Source organism: Lagopus leucura, unplaced genomic scaffold, assembly GCF_019238085.1.
Source record: "Lagopus leucura isolate 7727_CA_CO unplaced genomic scaffold, USGS_WTPT01 Super-Scaffold_100048, whole genome shotgun sequence".
Taxonomy (NCBI): domain Eukaryota; kingdom Metazoa; phylum Chordata; class Aves; order Galliformes; family Phasianidae; genus Lagopus; species Lagopus leucura.
In genome coordinates this window covers 3,047,328-3,067,528 of record NW_024962294.1, presented here as the reverse complement: position 1 = coordinate 3,067,528, position 20,201 = coordinate 3,047,328, and the positions used below count along the sequence as shown (strand labels likewise).

The 20,201-nt window shown below is 48.5% G+C and overlaps 1 protein-coding gene across 1 annotated transcript; it reads right to left on the bottom strand.

The window, feature by feature from the left end:
• Positions 1–2,278: 2,278 nt before the first annotated feature.
• LDLRAP1 (low density lipoprotein receptor adaptor protein 1) lies at positions 2,279–19,031 on the bottom strand. The gene is made up of 9 exons (XM_042885124.1): positions 18,913–19,031; positions 18,057–18,199; positions 16,377–16,489; positions 13,587–13,701; positions 10,570–10,642; positions 10,090–10,173; positions 8,671–8,801; positions 6,758–6,792; positions 2,279–5,420 (listed from the first exon to the last, which is right to left on the bottom strand). Exons 1-9 carry the CDS (start codon positions 18,995–18,997, stop codon positions 5,276–5,278), a joined length of 924 nt encoding a protein of 307 aa, XP_042741058.1. The 5' UTR covers positions 18,998–19,031; the 3' UTR covers positions 2,279–5,275.
• Positions 19,032–20,201: the final 1,170 nt, after the last annotated feature.

The following is a 20,201-nucleotide window of genomic DNA, read 5'->3' as shown; positions in this document are numbered from 1 at the left end:
GGCTGCTGTAGTTTTAAGCTTGTTTGCAGCTATCTCTGTGACTGCTATGTCAGGTAGGAAGGAAAAAGATGCAATTCTGAGCTCAGCAGGAATGCACCTCCTCATGCAATCTGGGTAATGAGACAAGAGAACGCCTGTAACTGAACAGTTCTGCTCCAGCCTCTGCTGCCTCTTCATTACTCCTGGTCCTGAGGGACTGTGCCCTCATTTTCAGAGCATAAAAAGCAGAACTAGGAAGGCACTTGGTATCCAGGGCAGAGGGAAACACCTGTGAAATACAACGAGCTGCACTAGCTAAGATTCTCCCATTGTAGCTGTAAAGCAACTTGTGTGCTTACCCTATTTAGGACCTACTTGAAGTCCTTCAACAGCTTCACTAGAATCTTCCCCCATTCTCCCATCACATCCCACAGGCGTCAGGTCAGCACAGTACATAAACGTGAGGCCACAGCAGAGCAAGCAACTCAATTCTGACAATTCCCCCGTAACTCAGTCTCAATTTATACAATGCCAGCTATCAACTGGATCACAGTGATACAATCAACACAAAGCAAGGCCCACCTGCACAGCACCCTCAAAAAGAAAGGCTTTGCCCCCTCAGTGCTGCTTGTGGCCACAGACAGTCATGGCTTGCTGGTTAACACCCACCTTACCAGCAAAGGTGCTCCCAGGTAACTGAGGACACAGCCTCTGGGATTCATTTAATTACTCCGAGCACTGAGAATATGAGCTCAGAGAAACTGTGAGTCAATAAGCTCCACCTACAGATTAGGGAAAACCTCCTGCTGGATCCTCCACCTAACCCTGCACAGCTGAGAGCTGAGACCAGAGAACTGATGGCTCAACTTGCAGTCTGCTGGCAAAGGTCAGGCTCAGAATTTCGGTATGACTTTGTATCCTCAACATGAAATGAATGTTTCTGACTCCTGCTGTAATAAATCTACACGAGAGTGAAGTGGATTATCTTCTGGCTCATGCATCAATCACAAAATTACAGCTTTTTGTTTAAGACCATTGAAGAGTCCTGTGATTTCATAGCAGACATAAAGGAAAGAATGTGATTTTAAAATATGAGCCAGATCTGCAGGTCTGACATATTTTTTGCATCATTCTGCCTCCTTTAACCACCCACCTCGCCTTTTCTTTCTTTTTGAAACTTGCATACAAAGCCAATTTGATCTGGAAGTCACTGACAGACGCTACACCAAGTTCCTGTAACAGCATTTGCTTGGCATCACCTTGATGATAACCATCTTCAGAACCTGAAAGCTGTCTCCTCCGAGCCTGCTCCTTTTCATGTTTACATGACACTTCCTTACAGGTAAATCAAAACAGAAAAAGAACCCCAACACGTTCTCTTGTTTCTTTTGGTGATCCACTCGTTGGCACATCAGCTGTTCTGCAGAGGCTAAATGATAAGTAACATTCCATGTGTCGAAAGATTGCCTAATTCAACAGTAATTTGCGTGTTCTGCTCTGCAAATATATCATCCTTGAATTTGCAGCCTCCCCTGGGCAAAGATGCAGGAAATTGTGACCCAGCAACATGCTGCACGACAATGGGAAATGAAAGACATAAAAAGCAAATTGCTGAACACGAGAAATGTCAGCACGTACAAAGCTGTGGGTTAAGTTCGTCTTGTTGTGCACGTGAACACTTACTAAGTCTTGATTCTTTGCCTGAGATTTCTAAGCATGTAAACACAGTTTACTACCACAACTTAAATGATAACAACACATGAGCTTAGAGGAAGGCCATCAGTGTGTACTGGTGGGGCTTTTCTCCCAAATAAGACGTAGGGATCTTTGGAAAGCTAGAGCTGCTTCGGGTCAGAAGTGATCGAGGAGACTCAGATGAAGGGACAGTGCCCAGAAAATGGCTGGGCGCAGTTTCACACCGATGGGCTTTCAAACCTCAGCTCTGGTGGAGTGACTTTGCAGGGACAGCAAATCAGAATTCTACAAGAAGAGAACACAGATGAGGTCGACTCCAGTTGCAATCTAACAGGCAGATTGCTAGCAGAGCAAACTAAGGTGCCCTTCCCCTCCCCTTGTACTTTCCCTGAACACTTTCAGGCAGAATTAACATCAGCTGAACTTGATGGAAATTCTCCAGCTTTACATGATTTAACCAGAAGGCTCCAACTCAGCTGAAAGAAAGCTCACACGAAGCGAGGATTGTAAGAGCAAGCCTGAATTCCCAACTCTCTGTGTAATGAAGCATGCTGGCAATTATTAGGTTTAGATCTTTCTGTAAGGAGAATATCGATGGGGAAAGTGCAGTGCATACAGTTGTTTATTTGAACAAATAATCCACAAAAAAAAGAAAATCAATTAAAACCCTGCACCTCTGGGACTGTCTTTGAAAGGCATGTGATGTGACTCAAGTAGAGAAGTGATCAGCCTACAATAATTTAGATGTTCCTGTTGCTATGGATACTTTTTTATATGTTTTTTTAAGTGAAGCATACCATTCTAATTTAAATTTCCACTAACAACAACCAAAAAAAAGCAGCATACTAAAAGTAATAAAAAACGCCAGCGACAAAATTGTTTTATTTTTTACTGTCAAGTTTTATGCTGGTGCTGTGACAGTACACAGAAGTGATAAATTTGCCACATCTGAGGTTTAATGCTTTTACACTTCTTTTCGTGCACTGCTCTGACTGGGGCTCACACTATGAGCATGCAATGCAGGCAGCAGCCGAGTGACAGGCCTGCTGCTGAAATGTCACATTAAAATTCACGCTGTTAAACAGAAAGAGGGTTTTGTTTGAGGCAAGACCTGAGAAGAAGCAAGTTTGGGGGCTGGTGAGGCTGTTAGGAATATGGAAAGACAATGGTGCAAGTCAAATGGCTCCTGCAAAGTATCCCTGCAAAAAAACCAAAAAGGGCCTGGAGTGGCATGACCAGCAATAGGATTATTAACAGCCACGCCAGAAACTGCCCCTGTGATTTGCAGGGAGAGGGCATTTCTGTGCTTGCAGGCAGCGACAAAACTTCATCTTGGGATGCTTTCCTTTCACACTGCTTGAGAGTGGAGTTTTTGCTGGGGATGAAACTCCTGACAGCAATGGCTGGAAAGAGAAACAACCCCCAGAAGCACAGAGTGGGAGATGTGCAGCTTGCAGAGTGGCTGAGAGCCCCGAGTGGACAGGATCACCCAGAGCTCATTTCAAAGGGGAAGAGCAGCCGCATCCAGCAGCAAAACATGCTGCTTTATGTGGAACCACTGACATCGTTTCTCTGCACAGATGGCCCTGCAAACAACCTCCTCCTGTCCACTTGTTTCCAGTTGCTTACTGCTGTGCACCCAGCGAGAAAGAAAACACAACCAGACAGGAATACAAAGTTTTCTACACATTAAAAAAGCTGTGGTTAAAAAGTCAAACCAGCACAAACACTCAAAAAAAAAAAAAAAAAAAAAAAAAAAAAGTAGAACTTTTATTTTTCTCCATACATTCTTTTTTTTTCCTTAAAAAATATCTACATACATATATAGCATTGTGTATATCAGCATATGCTCCTCAAACCTCTAGAAAAGAAAAGAACATCATTGTACAGAGAAAGCCTCACAGTCCATTCCTGCAATACGATTCCTTTCTTAGGGAGATGAGCCCTCCCAGAACTCAGCACAAGGTGTTTCCTACCCCACTTCTGTTCTTGCAATGGGCCCAGGCCCCTCTGCAAACTTGAAGCACAAGACACTGATGCTGCACATGGCATCAAGTCACGGGCGCAGTATTTGAGGACTGCTCTGAACACAGAACGTGTTCCCTGTTTATCCTGCAAAATCATGAACAGACGGGATGAGTTGGCTTCACAAGTCATCAACACCTTATCATGGTAACTGGCAAATAATCAAACCTAAGTTAGTGTCACTTAGCTGTTTGCTAAGAAATTCTTAGAGCTGACCAAGATTTTTGTTTGTTTGTTTGCAAGCAGCCTTAGGAGTTACAAAGAGCTGTCTGGGGAATGAATTAGTGTTTCAAAACAAAGTTCTGAGTTACAAATCTATAAAACAGCTAAATATACTTCACAGAAGGCCACAAACACTGCAAACTGTCAGTACGACTATTTAGGATCATTAAACTTAATCTTTTAATTGGCATAAGCTTTATACCTCCATTACTTTGTTTGAATGCCAGGAGCAGATGAAGACAGCTTCCCAGCCTCACGGGAGATGCAGCTGTCAGGGGAAAAGGACCGGAGCAGCACTGACAGGGGCACCTTCTGCTCATTAAACATACAGGTATTGGTCTTGCCTAATCCAATTCCCTTTGAGTCTATTGAGCAGGCAACTGCCAAACGTTCCTGAAACTGTAAAAAGGCATGCACAGCCCAATCCACTTAGCAGAGCTAAGAACACAGATCTATTGTGCTACACAACCTGCAACTTCCAACGCACTTTGGGAAAACAGATTATTACTGCCTGCTGTTTTTTGCTTTTAAACCAACCATGCAACTGAGCCTTAGTATTTCAAGTCATAACAGAAACAATGCGTGTGGGCAATCAGTTTTGAAACAGCTGCAGCACTGTTGGTTTCTTTTTGGGGGGTGGGGAGGTAAAGGGCTTCTGAAGAGAAGTTACAGGCACTGCCTACTTTGCTATTTTGGACCATTACTTTCAGCTCAAGTCTTAAAGTGCAAAACTTAAACAGTCTTTGGATAAGAAGCGTCAATTCACCTAAAAAGCTGGCAGAGAAAAAGCCAGAACATGTCTGGGTGATTGACAACTGAGAGGATCACATTCATAACAAAAGCAAGATCTCTGCTACCTCTTTCAGCACTGCTAGCAGCTGCTGCAACTCTCCTCCCCTCAGCCTGGGCAGGTGTGGTGTTGTTCAACAATCAGTGGTTTACTAACAGTTGTGCTTTCAACTGCATTTCCATTTGCAGACCTTTGTCTAGAAATGTGTATACACAGGAACTTTGGTGTTGCATAGTATTTGTCAGGGAGGAACAGGCACTACTGATGGCATATTGCCACCTGATACTGCAGATGCTCTACACACCTTTCAGTAATATATGTAAACTGTAACAGCTAGGAATAAATATCTTTAGGAGCATCTCATGGTTTAGATAAAAGCAAGGTAAAAAAAACAATCCACGTTAGATTTCTAAAACTTTGGTCTAAGCTGTGCTGTAACTTCATCTGACTTGGTGAAGACCCCTCAGAAGAATCCCTTGTATACAGCACCTGGAAGAGCACGATTTAGTCAGTCCACAGACTTTTAGTGGTTATTCCATTGTCAGCTGTTAGATGAATTTGACTTCAAAACATGAACAGGTCATCTTTCTCGCCTGTACTTGAATCTATTTTATTCCAATCTACAGATGAGAGCATTTCTGCACTCTGGATGTCTTGAGCCGTCAGTCCTGTGTCGAGAACGTAAGGGTTTGTTCTTGACTGAGCCAGTCTAGGAGGGGAGAAAAAGAAAAAGTAAGAACACAAATGCATGCAGGTCACAGCTCAGATGCTTGATGCAACCGTAATGCCAAAGCCAAACTTCAAAGACCTCCAACTGAAAGAAGTAATTCAACAAGGGGAGAGATGACAGCATTTGCAGCTCTCTCAGGTTTGTTGCAGTTTTTCTGCTTGTTTATCCTAACATCACCCAAAATCCAGGGAATTTGCAGTCTGGACATCCTATACATTCACAGTGTGACACAACAGAGCCTTCTTCCTCTTCTGAGCTCTTCCTGGAGGCTGCATCATTAACTGGGATCTTATCTCCGTTGACCAAAGGAGCAGCCTCAGTGACTCAGTTCAAATACTGCCTTACCCAAAGGCCAAGGGTAATGTGACAGCTCCACGCCCAGCAATGCAAAACAAAAGACTGCAACCAACACTTTAGTTAAGCAGAGCAAGGAACTGAGCTGAGAAAAATTGATGACATTACATCAACATCAAGCAGTCCCTTTACAGGTCTTGGGATGGGGTTGCCATGGAAATGGAAGTTGTAAATCATTCCCAAAACTTGAACATGACAGAAAGCTCCATTCCCTTAGGGCTAAGCAAATCGTTTTTTCACTTGGCCATGTGCCTGTCACCCTCTACAAGCCTGCTTGCATGAGGGCATGGATACAGGATAACTCACCTGAAAGAAAACATTGCTGGATTGCTCAGTGTGCACCTCAAGGGCAGATCTTAATTTGGACTAGAAAGTGAACTAAGCCACATGACATTCTAGCCATAATCTCTGAGTGTGCTCAGGTACATCAATTCAAAACTGGTGCATTAGAGTTGCCTTGATGTGATCAAGCTGCAATAGGCACCCAGTGCAACAAACTGTCAGGGAGTTTGTCAGGGAAGGAGCACATTGCCTACAGCATTTTGCTGTTGGTTTGAGAAAGATAAGACCAAGGTACCAGGATTTGGACAAACCTCACAGAGGGAGGAGAGTAAAGATCCCCATACCAGCAGTTGGGACCAGCACTGCCACACCTATCAGAAAGGCTTGAAACAAGCTGCTTCAAACATCCCTGAAAAAACAAGGGTGGACATGCTGGCTGCTCAGGGAATCAGATTTCCTATCATACACAGCCTCTCTCCATCCTTAAAAGGTTGTCAAAATGTATGGCTTATCAGCCAGCCGCAAAGCTTATCTTTCAATTAAGAGCTGAGGTACTGATGGGGCTGCTGCCTAGGTCAGATCATGACAGCTGATTAGATTAGAAGCATTATTAAAAAACACAGGCCCCCCTGGGCTAGTCCCCAGTGGAGTGAACTTGTAAAGGGTGTTATTAGAATTACCTTGAAAATGCCTCGTCGAGATCATCATCCATTTCCTTTTTCAAAGAGATAAAAAGAGAGAGAAGTAGTTGCTAAGGGAATGCACAAAAGTGTATTTAGAGATCTGGCTCCACACTTCAGCACAGCAGACAAAAACGTATATACGGACCTCTGAGCACCCAAAGCGACACTCCTATCAGCAATTTGCCTCCTTAAGCAGCCTTTATCTCACTCTCCACACAAGCCATGGCATAAAAGATGTAATTCTGGGTGGCCCAGGCTTGCTCTGAGCAGGTCTCAGGACAGGCTGGGGATGCTGCACTCCCCTTGCAGCTCTGGGACAGAGGAGGGGATTGGACCTTTCCTACTGTCTCCAGACCAGACTAATTCTACTTCACTGCCTGTAGATGCTGGATCTGGCCTGTAAGATGAAACAGATTCCCATCTGGGTCAGCCAGACCCCTCTAAAGAAGCCAGTGCCCCCCAGCTCCTTCCTTGGAAACTGCCACCATGCTCCAAGTTAAGAGCTGGTTCCAAAGCATCTGCATGCTGAATCCTCCACCAACCCCAGCCCGCTCTGCTTTCAATGCAAAGCAGAAGATATTGTTTTGGCTGAAAGCATCCGTCTGCTCTTTATGCAGAAAAACATTTTGGGCAAAGCTGATAGGCAGCAACTTAGCACTGAGCAAAGGGAGCCACGGCTCTCAGCTCCTGCCGTGCAACTGGCACATGCTGTAGGTTTTTGCCAGGAGGATGAACCTGGACAGAGCTCAGCAAGATGTTTTGGGCACTCCCTAGGGCTTTTCTGGATCAAGAATTTGGAAAGCAACAGTGTGCCAGCAAAGGGCTGGACCTGTGTTGTTTGAAAGCAACTCTGTGATCCCTTTTTCTCTGATCTGCTCTTTGAAAGGTTCCCAGGGAAAGCATTTGAACTGATGAGGGGAGAAAGGTTTCCTGTGCAGGAAGATAGCCCTCTGAGAGGGCTTTGCTACAGACAGGCTTCACTATGACCAAAATTGTATGATGCATTGGCAGATGATGTAATAAGTAAAATACGTGAACTCTACCAGAAGGGAGGATCAGAGACTGCTGATAAGCCTGCAGGCTTTGGAACTGATCTTCAGGTTTAACCTGAACAGCCTCAGGCTCAGACCTGGCAGACTCAAAAAACAGGCGCCATGCAAAGGCCATTATCATTCAACTCTCCCAAATATTAACTGTGTTTCCAGAGAGAAAACATGGCAGGGCTCAGGTCACAAACTGGGGATGGTGGGGGTTCCAAGATCAGCTCCCGCCCTGTTGGTGATGTAGCATTTTGGTGTGCAAGAAACTCCCCCATGGATGCACAGCCAGATACATCACCTAGATTCTTACTTTTCTATTACTGGTCCATGAAGCAGCTGGGCCAGATGGCTCTGGACATTTTAGAGAAGCCATCCATGTTCACATAGCAAGACAGAGTTACAAACAAGAACAAGGGAGAACTAAGAGTAATAACAAACATTAACACAACCTGGTTTTAGTGAACAGTAAATAAAAGCATCAACATAGTGGATCTTTCTCCTGGATAGGATAGTTAGGCAGTCTCTCATTTAAGTGACAAACCATTGAGAAGCACTATGCAAGAGTAAGCAATATTCAATTATCTGACAGTAGCATTTTTTCACAGTGGCTTTCAATTGCTTTAATTTATTTACTGATCCTAAAAAGGGCTGTAAGTACTCACACACTAAGTGATCATTTCTAGTAGGACACCAAAACCCAGCTTGCTTGGGCAAGTCTGAGATCCTTAATAAACAGCTCAGCTGCCCAAGAGCTCCCAGAGGGTCTTGTCCAAGAGAGAGCACCAAAAGAGGACTTGGAGCACACAAGGACTGAGGTAGCATCACTCCCTGCCAGCTCAGCAGATTCTGTGGTGCCCTGGGCAAACTTACCCACACCACGTTGTTATTTACAGAGGAGCTGGGCCCAAACATGCTGTTATCTAAATGTGTGGGGTTTTCACTGCTGGTAAGGAGCAATTTGGCAGGATCTTCTAAATCCAGCAAGTTCCCTGTGGCTGCAGCTGCAAACAGAGAAGAGAGGGAATGAGGCAGGAGAGAAAAAAATTAATACAAAACCAAGCCTTTTTTGCAGCAATTGCTTTCCCCTGAGGGGAGAAGTCAGGGGAGGCAGTGAATTCCTTTCAGCACAGCCCTGAATTTTAGTGTGGAGGAGCAGCATTCATACTGGTTAAGGCTGTGGTTTCCACCCACACAATTCAAGATGCTCCTATCTGGCACCCAAGACCCCTGAGCAGTGATGCAGAGGAGTCAGCCAGCTTGTCCCTCCATCAGCCATCAGGGAAGGCTCCTGGGTCTGTGCTTACATTCAAAACGGGTAAGGATCAGACTCCGGCAAAGCTGAGACAGCCCACCCCAAAGCTTCATAGCCCAGGGCTGGGCTGGGAACAGCAACCACAGGGTGGGAACCTGGGCGACATCCTCAGCTCAGCCCACAGCTTCAATTCAGCATCCTGCAAAGAGGCATCTGTGTTCCATAGGACGAAGGGGAAATCCTGCATTGGGTGAAGAGCAGTTGGTACACCACAGGCTATGTTCTCTCAGAGAAGCCTTCAATCATCCCCCATAACCCGGTGATACGGGCAGATGCAGAAATGCCCCAGCTGCAAAGCATCAGCATGTGGCCAGGCAGACAAGAGAGCCCATTTCTATACCACTTGCAGCCTTGGACCTCATTTGTTCTGATATCCACTATTTGTGACAGATTCCTCCAGTCCTGGGCCTTCATATGAAAGAATGAGATGCGCCAGTCTGGGATTAAGCCCAGTTTAATGCTATTTTCCTCTGTGTCAAATCCTCTTATCTCCACGGCCAGCACAGAAGGGAGATTAGCCTTTTGTCCCATTTCTCCCTGGCTATCCATCTAGCATTTCAGAGGACCCATGGCCAGACACTGAACTGTGAGAGCTTTTACCATTTATTTTATTTTCACGCAGCCAACAGAAGAGCAAGTCCTTCAGGTCCAACACAAAACCCAAATTAAACTTAGGATGTGAGGATCCATGCAAAGTTTGCAAAGACATTACAGCCAATTTGCCTCAGGCAGAAGTAAACAGATTTGGGGTGACAACAGCTGCGTATAAAGGGATGTAAGAGGTATTTAAAGGGAAGATATAAAGATCTGACAGGCAGACATTGAGTCCAGGGCAACAGCTCTGCTACAACCAAAGTGTTTGCTTCTTACTGATCAAAGCCCTCCTAGGAAAATGCCCAACCAGGGAAAAACCCCACAGACATTAGGCTGCTTCCCATCCCCAAGGCTGAAGAAAACCTTTGCTGTTGGTGACTTACATGCATCAGGGCAAGCAGGGGCAGCTGAGTTTGGGCTGCTCACCCCTTCTCCTTCCAAGATGGATCTTTCTCGTTTCTCCTTCTCTGCAAAAGAAGGAGACCCCATCACTGCCTGCAGAGCACTGTCCCACATGCCTTTTGCAAGGAGAGCTATGACTGGCCACCAGGTCTCCTCTGCCCAAAGCAGCCCAGGTCTGACTGTGTTTTATAATCTGCTGGAAGGTAAAAGCAAAAATATCGACAGCGGTAGGGCTGTGAGGTACCACAGAGAAGCACTCAGCTCTCCAAACCCCACTTGCAAGAAAGGAGCACAGCCAAAATTCAGTCTGATTTACAAGGCTGTCCAGAGAAACCTAGATGATGTCTTAAATCATTCCAAAGATTGGACCAACCTTAACAGCAGCCTGGAAATTTGGAGCTAGAAAAACTCAAAGTCATTCCTTGAATTTTCATGTGGAATAAAGAAGGAATAAAACTCACCTTCCTTGGAGGCTTGCCAGAACTCAAATGCTATTTTGAATGCCTGAGCTACAGTGAGGGTGACTGCCTGGGCCTGAAATGAGAGTGGTTAAGCAGCACGTTAGTAGATGGGGTTTTGCTTTGCAGATTGACCTCAACATGGATCCAACCAGTCCTCTGCTGCGTGCACTTTCCCACTGCCTGGCTGTGGAGGGGTGACAAAATATTGATGGAAACAGCGACTTGCTCTATGTAGGACACGGGGCCCATCGTAGACACATCTTTAGCTGCAACAGGAAGATGGAGGAGGCAGGGAGATGGCTGTCAGAGGCATCGAGCTGACAAGGAGGGAGAGAAGATCCCCTCCCAACCACAGGGCACACAGCTTTTCATGCATCCCACACCTGAACACACTTTCAACAAACACAACCGCTGCATGGCTGCAGGCTTGTGCTCATGGCTCCCTGCTGCAGGGCCAGGCTGTGCAACACCCACTGCAGAGCATCACCCACCAGAGCAACCAACACTGCCAAGGGACTCAGCACCCAAACAGCCCGGACCACACTGCTGTCATAGAACATGCCAGAGCCAGGGAAGGATGTCCACCCATCCCACCTCAGCACTGTGCAAGACCACATGCATGAGAACGCTCTGAGAGCAGCAGGCAAAAGGCAAAACGCTGCTGGACAGGGAGCAGTCTGAGAAGCAGGAGACCTGTGAGGTCTTTCCCTTTCCCCAAGCTAAGCTGGGGCCATACAGGCTTAAAGCAGCAATTCAGGTTTGCTTTGGAACAGCCTTGAGCTGGACACACACACAGCCAGGGCTGCAGCAGGATACCTTCACCTTCAGTCCCTTCATTCCTCCCCCAGCTGGGAACTTGAGCAGCATTAAGAAGAAAAAAAAAATAACAGCAACCAAGCATACCTTAAATAACCCAACTTGCTTGAGATATATAAATAGTGACATAATTGCCAGTTTCATTAGGAGAAGGCAGATCTCACTGGCAGCTTAAAGTGCAAGGAGACAGCTAGTAACACAGCAAGGCTGGAATGCTGTACGAGTTTATGAAGGTACAACCTAAACAAACCCAGATCCTGGAGTGTAACCTCCAGCCCCCTGTGGTTTGGGGGGAGCACTGAAGAACAAATTCCTCCCAAAAGCCACGTGCTCCAGGATGGGAGAAAGAGAGGAGTCACAGCAAACCTATCTGTGCCACTTACGCCTCGCAAGACAGGAGAGCTCATCTGAATGTCAGAGCTATTTACATCTTTCATCAAAGTGCAAATGTTTTATGGTAAAAACGTAAATATGGTAATTAAGTATGAAACTCCTCACAGCTGTTTACAATTTAAGCTGTCACATCTGAATCCAGTTTAATAGACCCAGCTACTGTTGAGAATTACTCATGAACTAAAAATACAGACTAATTATATGCTGTTGACTGTTAGCAATGCATATGTTCAGGGACCCTGCCCTGGGGAAGGGACAGTTTTGGTCTAGGAGGAGCAGGACAGCACCTTACCAGCATGACATTCATGCATTTTATAGACAAAGAAGACAAAGTATTTCTAGTTTTCGCCTGAAAAGATCTAGGAGAAATTCATTTTGGAAGGAGATGTACTCAGATGTACTCAGCTGATGTATCACCAAGGTAATTCCCTTACAACTGGAGAGTTAAATTTCAATTTGCAGAGCAAGGTTTATCTTCACCACACAAGGACAGGAGCACATGCCACAGATGGGAGATACAACTTGTAGCTTCCATTACTGTCTCCTTAGAGAAGGAACAAACTGGGCACGAGTGGTGTCACTGGATTGCCTGAGACAGATGCTCACAAGGTCCCAAGGATTGCTACTCAGGATTGCACCAAGAGGAACAGCTCCTGCAGCCTCTTGGGATGTTGCTTCCGTGCTAGGAAGGAAGCAGATCTAGGCTCTTTGCTCAGGCCCAACAGGTCCCTGCAGAGGCAGGATTGCTGGGTCTGATCTGTCCCTCCTCTGCCATTTATTGCCAGACCCAGATCTTGCTCTACTTGAGATCCCTGAGGGCTTTCCCCTTGTCACTATGTGGAGACAGTGCCCAGTGACCCACTTCTCTCCCCTGCTAGCTTGCAAAGTGCTGGATCACTGCCCAACTGAGAGCCTTCCCTCCTCAAGATGCATTGAATCAGCAGGAAAAAATCCCAGAAGCGGGTTCAAAGCAAGAACCAGACACTGGTATCTCCTTCAAACCCTCATTTCCTGGGCAACCCCATCTGGTGCTTCATCTAGCAGTTGGCACTGCAGGGAGATAGGAACTAGATGATCCTTGAGGTCCCGTCCAACCCAACCATTCTATGATTCCTGGCATGCAGTGCACTGCATATTCTAATGCATTCTTACAGGAAGGACACAACTGACTGCAAAGATGTTACCAGGAAATGGATGGGGAGTTTTGATAAACAGTGAGGAAAACAAACAAACAAACAAACAAACACCAAAGAAAATAGCATGGTAAGCTTAGTGCCACTGGCTAAATGCCTCCCATCACCAAGACAGCCCCAGGCTACCAGCCTTCCTGGAGACTTCCTCACCTGCTTCTCCACAGCACAGCCAGACTCCAGCAGCTCTGGGAAGTAGCTGCTAAGCAGGGAAAAGAATCCCAGAACCTGGGACTGCAGCAAGGCAGGAGGATTTCAGGTCAATTGCTCTCACCCCAGCCCCAGATCCTGGGGCCAGAAGGGCTTTTCCTCTCTGTGGAAGACTAGCTGGCTCCAGCCCTGAATTCTGCCTTCATCCTCCCTGTGTCTGCCCCATGGCAGTGCTGGGTCCCTCTGGAGACCAACTGCTTGTCCCTGGGCAGCCGTTAACTGCCTGCAAACAGGTGGTAGCACTGCACCAGGGCATGGCAGCACTGGGCAGGTGCCCTGCCATGGTCTTCAGATGAGGAAGAACCCTTTTTCACTACAACTATGCGCAAAGCTGTTATCGCAGCACTGAGGCAGCCCCTCTGCTTCTTCCTCCTAAAGCCACATCCCCATTTCTTCCTCTGAACTGACCATTTTCCGTTTGGTACAAAGGAAGGCATGGCACTCCAGGTTCTCATTGAGCTGGTTCTGGGCAATGTAGGCAAACACTTTATCGTGGATCTTGTCTGCCGTGCAGTAGGATATCCTGAAAGACAGAACGAAACGTCTTGTCTGGGGCACAGATCAACCAACCCCTCCACAAACCTGCTCCTGCACCAGGTCTGCAAGCAGCACGGCCAAGCAGGGAAGGCAGAGGGAGCACAGGAGCATTACTCAGCTTTGAGGCATCAGAGGAGTTAATGCCACTGGTTTAACTGCAAGAGATGCTCAGTGTGACTGCTGGCCACTCTGCAGCCAGCCACAGCACAGCACAAACTGTGCATGTTGCAGGGAGGTAGGAGAGAACAGAAAACATTTCACCTTGCCAGAAAAGGATAGGTTCAAGAAGGCAAGTAAAGACTCTGCAGTGTAGCAGTCTGGGACTGCCCCTAACAAATGCTCTGCCTTCAGAGACTCTGGAAATTTTTCCTTGGAGAACAAGCTTACAAAGAGAGAAAAGGACTTGTTCTTGAAGCTCCCATGTGCTTTCTTGAATCAGGGGAGGAAACTTGAAGCAGGAGCTGTCAGAAAGGCTGACATTCAGGCTCTGAGACCTATAGCAGCAGATGTGTGGGATGTTCCAAGAGCCCTGACTGCAGATGAGCCCTGACCAACGGAGGCTCAGCATCCCTTGTGGGAACATCCCTGGGACAGCTGCATCCCTCCCAGTCCCCCAGCAGGGCTTATTCCAGAACACTCAACAAGGCTCTGAAAGAGCAACAGGCTGAGCAGTTCAGGGAGATCTTGTTGTGACCAAGAGCTCAGCTCCCTTCTGCAGGGCAGCATGTCCCTTGTCACCAGCCACTGCCATCTCCCAGAGACCTTCTGGACCAGGTGCTATGGGACCAAGCACTTTGTCTGAAGGCAGTAAGCACTGGCTGGAGCAGCCCTGGACATTTAGAGCAAGGAGGCAGGTGCTAGCAACAAACAAAGCCTCTTCCCTGGGCATGCAGGAGATCTAGCAGGTAATACTGGAGAGAGAAAACTCAACAAATAAATAGAACACTTTCACCAAAGTTCTCCTATTACCCAGCGTTGCCTTTTCAGCTCATATTTTTACTGCCCCAAAGGCTTTGCAGGGAAGGGTCTGGAACATTCAAGTTCCCAGCAGATTCTGAGACTTAAAAAGACACATTCTGTATTTCTTTACACTGCATTAGTTTCTCACTATACATGAGAACATCTCTGCTCAACAACCTGCGTTGTGTCAAATAGAGCTGAGCTGTGCTCTGGATTAGAGGCTCTTGGAAGTTTACTCCTTTCTCTCACTTGTCCCCAAAGAAACATCTCCACTGTTTTAATAACTGGGACACAAGCTGTGAAAGATCACCTGCACAGACAGCTGGCTGTTTTCCTGCAAACCTCAGCGTTCAGCTCTCTATATGACAGACATTAATTTTCAGGGAAAACAGAACTCACACTCATTTCTGGAGTGAGCCAGTTATAACCACGAGGCCTTTTGCAGCAGCACACCCAGTGACACATGCTGAGTTCTGGCTGCTGCCACCTTGTCCTGCTGCCTGCCCAAGCACCCGACATGGAGTGCTCAGACCCAGCATCTCCCTGGTAGGTAAAACTGCCAAACAGAAGACAGTGGAGGTGTAGAGGATCTCCCTGGAAAGGGTACTGGGGAGTGTAAGGGAATGGTCCCCATGTACACAGATCCCAGCTTTCACTCCTTCCTGCCAGCAGCTCTGGGAAGCAACATCAGTCCCCACATCAACTTCAGCCAACTGAATCAAAGGGATGCTCATTAACAAGCACTGATGGGGAGGAACAGCTTTATTGCTGGCTGTGAAAGTGTCTGAGCAGAATTTAAGGCAGCTTCTGAACATTTGAGGCCCACAGCTCTGCTCACATGAGGTTTTACACCATGCAGCAATACTGGTTTTGGTGCGATCACGCTCAGGGCTGCTTCACTCAGCTCCACTCTTTAGCAGCAGTTTCATCTCTGAGGGAGGTAACTGTAGTTGATGCTTAGTAAGCAAGTAGGTTAATAGTCCTGCTAGAGAGTGCCCCAGCCTCGAGCTCCCCTTGTCACATTTAGCAAAGTGGCAAAGCATGTGAAGGACAGAAAGTGGAGTGTGGGAAGAGTGAAAGGAGAATGGATAGAGGTGATGGAAATGGACAGATCTGAACTTAGCTCTGCTCCTCCAAACCTGCATCTGACTCCAACCACGTACTCTTTGAAAATATACTTACAAAATCCAGGATTGAATATGGGATAATCCAGTCTCGCCCTCCCCTCCCACACTGGCATTAGATCTCAGCAGCTGCCTAAGCCCTGCTCTTTGTCAGAGTGATGTCAACATTAGAGGCAAAAAGCAGGGCGTGCAGCAGCCAGCCCCAGAGCTTGCATCCTCATCTGTTCAGCAATGCTCTGACCATCCTCATATCCACCTCCTGCCCTTACCTGCTTCAGCACTTCTTCAACAGTGCCACACGTGGCCACGGGATGCTTAGTACAATCAGCAGCACGGCCACCCAAAACATTTGGGATCATCACATCTCTCCTTACCCCACTGCTGGACACACATAGCACAGGAGACATCTGTTTGTCTTAAATTCAGCAACACGTTGCTTTGCTTTAGGATGTGATGGCCACAGAGATGTCAGCTCAGGCCTGAGTGGAGGTCAGAGCTCAGATGCCAGCACAGAGTGGCTCCTCGCTCTGGGCACAAGCAGAGAGGAGGGCTGAGGGCAGGGTGTCCCACAACACACCTGTATATGGAGACGTTCTCAATCAGCTCGTTAGTTCCACTGTCATTTAGCACGATCCCTCTGGGCGAGACTTTCAGCGTAACTTTCTGCAGTTTCTTTCCACTTGCTTTTGCCTTTGGAAGGAATAGAGGGAGGGGAAAATTACAGGCTTTAAGCAGAGATATCCAAAGCTATACCAGCACAACCGACCAGTCACTCTAAATAGACAAGAGATACTACTAGCAGCCAGTAGCACTGCAGCCAGGTATGATAAGGCACTTAAATGCTTCCTTCCCTTCTGCAGCAATTTATGCTTAGTGAGACAAGGATGTTTACTCCATACAGTGGGGAGGAACCAGTCCAGCCCCTCCACAAGGACATCATTAGCACAAAACCACAGCTGCTCTGGCCAAGCTATGCAAAGCTGTGAGTGCTTGGTGGAACCCGTGGGAGTTTTCCCTCTAGGGACAACTCCAGAGCCATGGGGGCAACTGTGCAAACTCAGGGAATCAGGAGGGTACCAGCCCTTGTGGGAGCTGTGCTGACAGCAGGGCAGCCCTGCAGGATGTGGGATTGCAGGCAGCCAGCTTTGAGATGCACTGCCACATCCTGTTCAAGAAGCAAAGCATCCTCTGCACCAAGAACAGGATGCTAGCTTAAAAAATAATGACTCAAGTGCCACTTTCTTTTATTTACTACTCTTCTGCTTTCAGGAGTTAGGCTACACACAGCTTATTGCTGATTCTCTCCAAAAAAAATATCCAACTCATTGCTGCCCAAAGACCAGAACCAACGTGAGGTCACCAGAGCGGTGCCAGATGGCGAGTCCTGCCTCCAGGGATGGGCTGAGCCCCGGGGGATTTATTTAAAGGCTCCATTCTCACTCTCAGAGCGGATGTCAAGGGCTCTGCCACAAAGGCTCTGCCAGCATCTCCCATTTCACGTGAGCATTCCCCTCCCTTACAGCTCAGCATAAATCAGGAAAGGATCCATCATTACCCAGCACAGTTCACCATTCTATTGTGTCTTATGGCAGTTAGCAGCACAATTGTGTCTCTGACTCATTCAGTTTTATAATGGATTAAAGAAGCATTATTTTTACTTGGACAGCCCAGTGAGCAGGGGCACTGGAGAGGCTCTATTACAGGACAGCTGCAAATCGGTGCCTCTTGCACCAGAGATTAAAGCAGGATGGGTGGCTGAACTGTCTGAGAATTGCAGCAAACTGTGCTGCTCTCTTTTCCCTCTTAGGTCTCCAAATCCTGGGAAAGAAAACTCAAAAACGCATACCAGGCACAGGCCCAGAGCTTGGTCACGTGCTGGCAGCACTCAACACTGCCTCTGTCTTCCATGAAGAGAGCCTGATGTTCCCAGGTCACAGCTTCCTTCCACATCCAGGGTCAGCCAAGCTTATCAAGCAGCACCAGAACCCAGACATACAAACAGCTTTCTGCAGCACAACCCCCCACAGACCACAGCTGGCCTGAAAGGCTTCCCAGTGCTGCCCTGCATTTCTACCTGCTGTGCCAGATGCTGCGGAGAGGCCCTGCTCACCTCGGTGGGTGCAATTTGCAGCCCTGACGCTCCCAAGTCTGCAGACAGAGCGCTTTGCCTCCAGATTTGCAGCTTTTAAAATCATCCCCAAGTGACAGAAGGTGACGTGGGCCTATTCTGCAAAGTTCTGCATCTGCAGATACTCACAGTGGCAACAATCCTTTTGACAGCAGCTGCTGAGAGCTCCTCACCCTTCGGCTGCTCCACCAACGTCATGCCCAGGTACTTGAGGCTGAACAGCACCCCTTCCAGCAGCGTCTCTCGGGTGTCGGTCCAGTTCTCCGGGAGCTCTAATGAGGCAACAAAGAGGACCTTAGGGTCCCAAACACACAAGAAAAGCTTGCTGGGTGGGCGCTGCATTTTGCTGGCCGGCTGCAACTCGGATTTCACCAGGTGCTGGTGGAGTGTGACAGACCTGCCCTGGCACCGCCTGCAGCCAGGGGTAACTCAGGCAGGGGAGGAACCAAGGAGAGCAGCGTGGGAACCACAGGGCTGCAGATAGGAGCCGCCAGGCTGGATGCACACAAACAGGCTGCACCGCAGGCAGCGTGCGAAGACGGACAGGTGCCGCCCCGCAAACAACGCACACGCGAGCTGTGATGCAGCACCCCGCGGCCGGCGGGCAGCAGCGGTGAGAGAATCCAGATCCCTGCAGCTCAGGTGCTCTGCAGCCCGACCCTGCGGGCGGCCGCACGGCACAGCTCGGGAGGGCGATCCGCCTCACCTCGCGCAGCCGCCGGCCCGGAATCCCTACAAACAGGAGCAGGGATGGGAAGAGCCAGGAAGTTCGCCTAGGCGCCTTCCTTACAGCGCCGATCCTCACAGCCCGCAGAACAGCCCAAGCCGGGCGGCGCCTTGGAACCAAAGCGCCGATCCCCCTCCCCCCCACCCCCACACGAGCCGGGAGCAGAACCGGGCCCGAACCCCGCGGGCTGCGGTGCGGGAGCGAAGATGGGGAAGGGAAGGAAAGGAAGGCGAAGGGAGGGCGCGGGGCGGCTCTCACTCTGGTGGCGGCCGCCGGCCCAGGGCGGTTTGGTGACGCTGGGGCTGCGCAGCAAAGCGCGTCCCGCAGAGCGCAGCGCGTCCATCCCGCCGCGCCACTTCGGCAACTTTCGCTGCGCTCCGCGCGTTCGGGGGCGGGGCGTGAGGGGGAGGGGGGGGGGCGGCACAGCGCGGCGGCGTGACGTTACGTTACGCAGAGTGACGCAACGCGACGCGACGTGACGCAATGACGCAACGCGACGTGACGTGACGTAATGACGCGAGGCGACGTGAGGCGCTTGGAGAGCGCAGTCGCTCCGGGCGTTCCGCCGCGGTTCAGTGCAAATGGATTCTCGCCCCTTTTTCCCCCTTTCCCATAGAGCCATGCAGGCCGGGGTTGTTCTTTTAGCACTAAGCGGTTGCAGACGTGGCTGCGCTCCGATGGCAGCCAGCGCAGGCTCTGAGGTGAGGCGATGGCGGCCCGTCTCTATGCTTTATCCTGAATTCACGTTGGCTGTAAAAGGTTCTGCACGGGATCTGCTAACAGCGGTAACCCCACAGGGAAAAGAACGCAGCCGAGGCCGAATACCGGAACCTCAGCACTGACTGCAAAAGGTGCCGAAGGAGGCAGCAAAACGGGGAACCTCAGCACAAAAAAAGGTCAGTGATGCCATTTCGTGTCCACAGAATGGCCAGGATTGGAAGGAACCTCAAGGATGATGAAGCTCCAACCCCCTGCCACACGCAGGGCCACCAACCTCCACATTTCACAGCAGCCCAGGCTGCCCAGGGCCCCATCCAACCTGGCCTTGAACACCTCCAGGGATGGACGGGGCATCACAGCCTCTCTGGGCAGCTGTTCCAGCGCCTCACTACTCTCACAGCAAAGAACTTCCCCCTCACATCCAACCTCAATCTTCCCTCCCTCAACTTCAAACCATTTCCCCTTGTCCTGCTGTTATCACCCCCTTTCAAAGAGTTCTGTGCAACAATGGGAAACCTCCAGTGAGTGGTGGTGAGGATTACAAAGGATGAGCCAAAAATGCAGCTGACAGCAGTGTGCACACCTGGCTGAAGTTCCAAGTTTATCCCAGAATAAAATATCTGTGCTGGAAATGATGAAACTTTAATACTTTTACTGCCTTTTGTGTCCTGCTTTGTTGCGTTTGTTTTTTTTTTAAATGAGCTGCACCAATTAGCAGGAAGCCTTAACAAAAAGCCTTTCAGAAGCCCTTTGTCTTTCCGACTCCCTGTTTGCAAACCCAGTGTTGAGTTTATTCTGCTCCTCCCCATTGTTTTGTTTCCCATCCT

Excerpts from the sequence above, each read along its gene's own strand:
- LDLRAP1 (XM_042885124.1), bottom strand. The coding sequence starts at position 18,997 with ATGGACGCGCTGCGCTCTGCGGGACGCGCTTTGCTGCGCAGCCCCAGC. Across the intron at positions 16,490-18,056 it reads TCAAAAGGATTGTTGCCACT|GCAAAAGCAAGTGGAAAGAA; the intron begins GTGAGTATCTGC and ends TTCCTTCCAAAG. Across the intron at positions 13,702-16,376 it reads GAGAACGTCTCCATATACAG|GATATCCTACTGCACGGCAG; the intron begins GTGTGTTGTGGG and ends TCTGTCTTTCAG.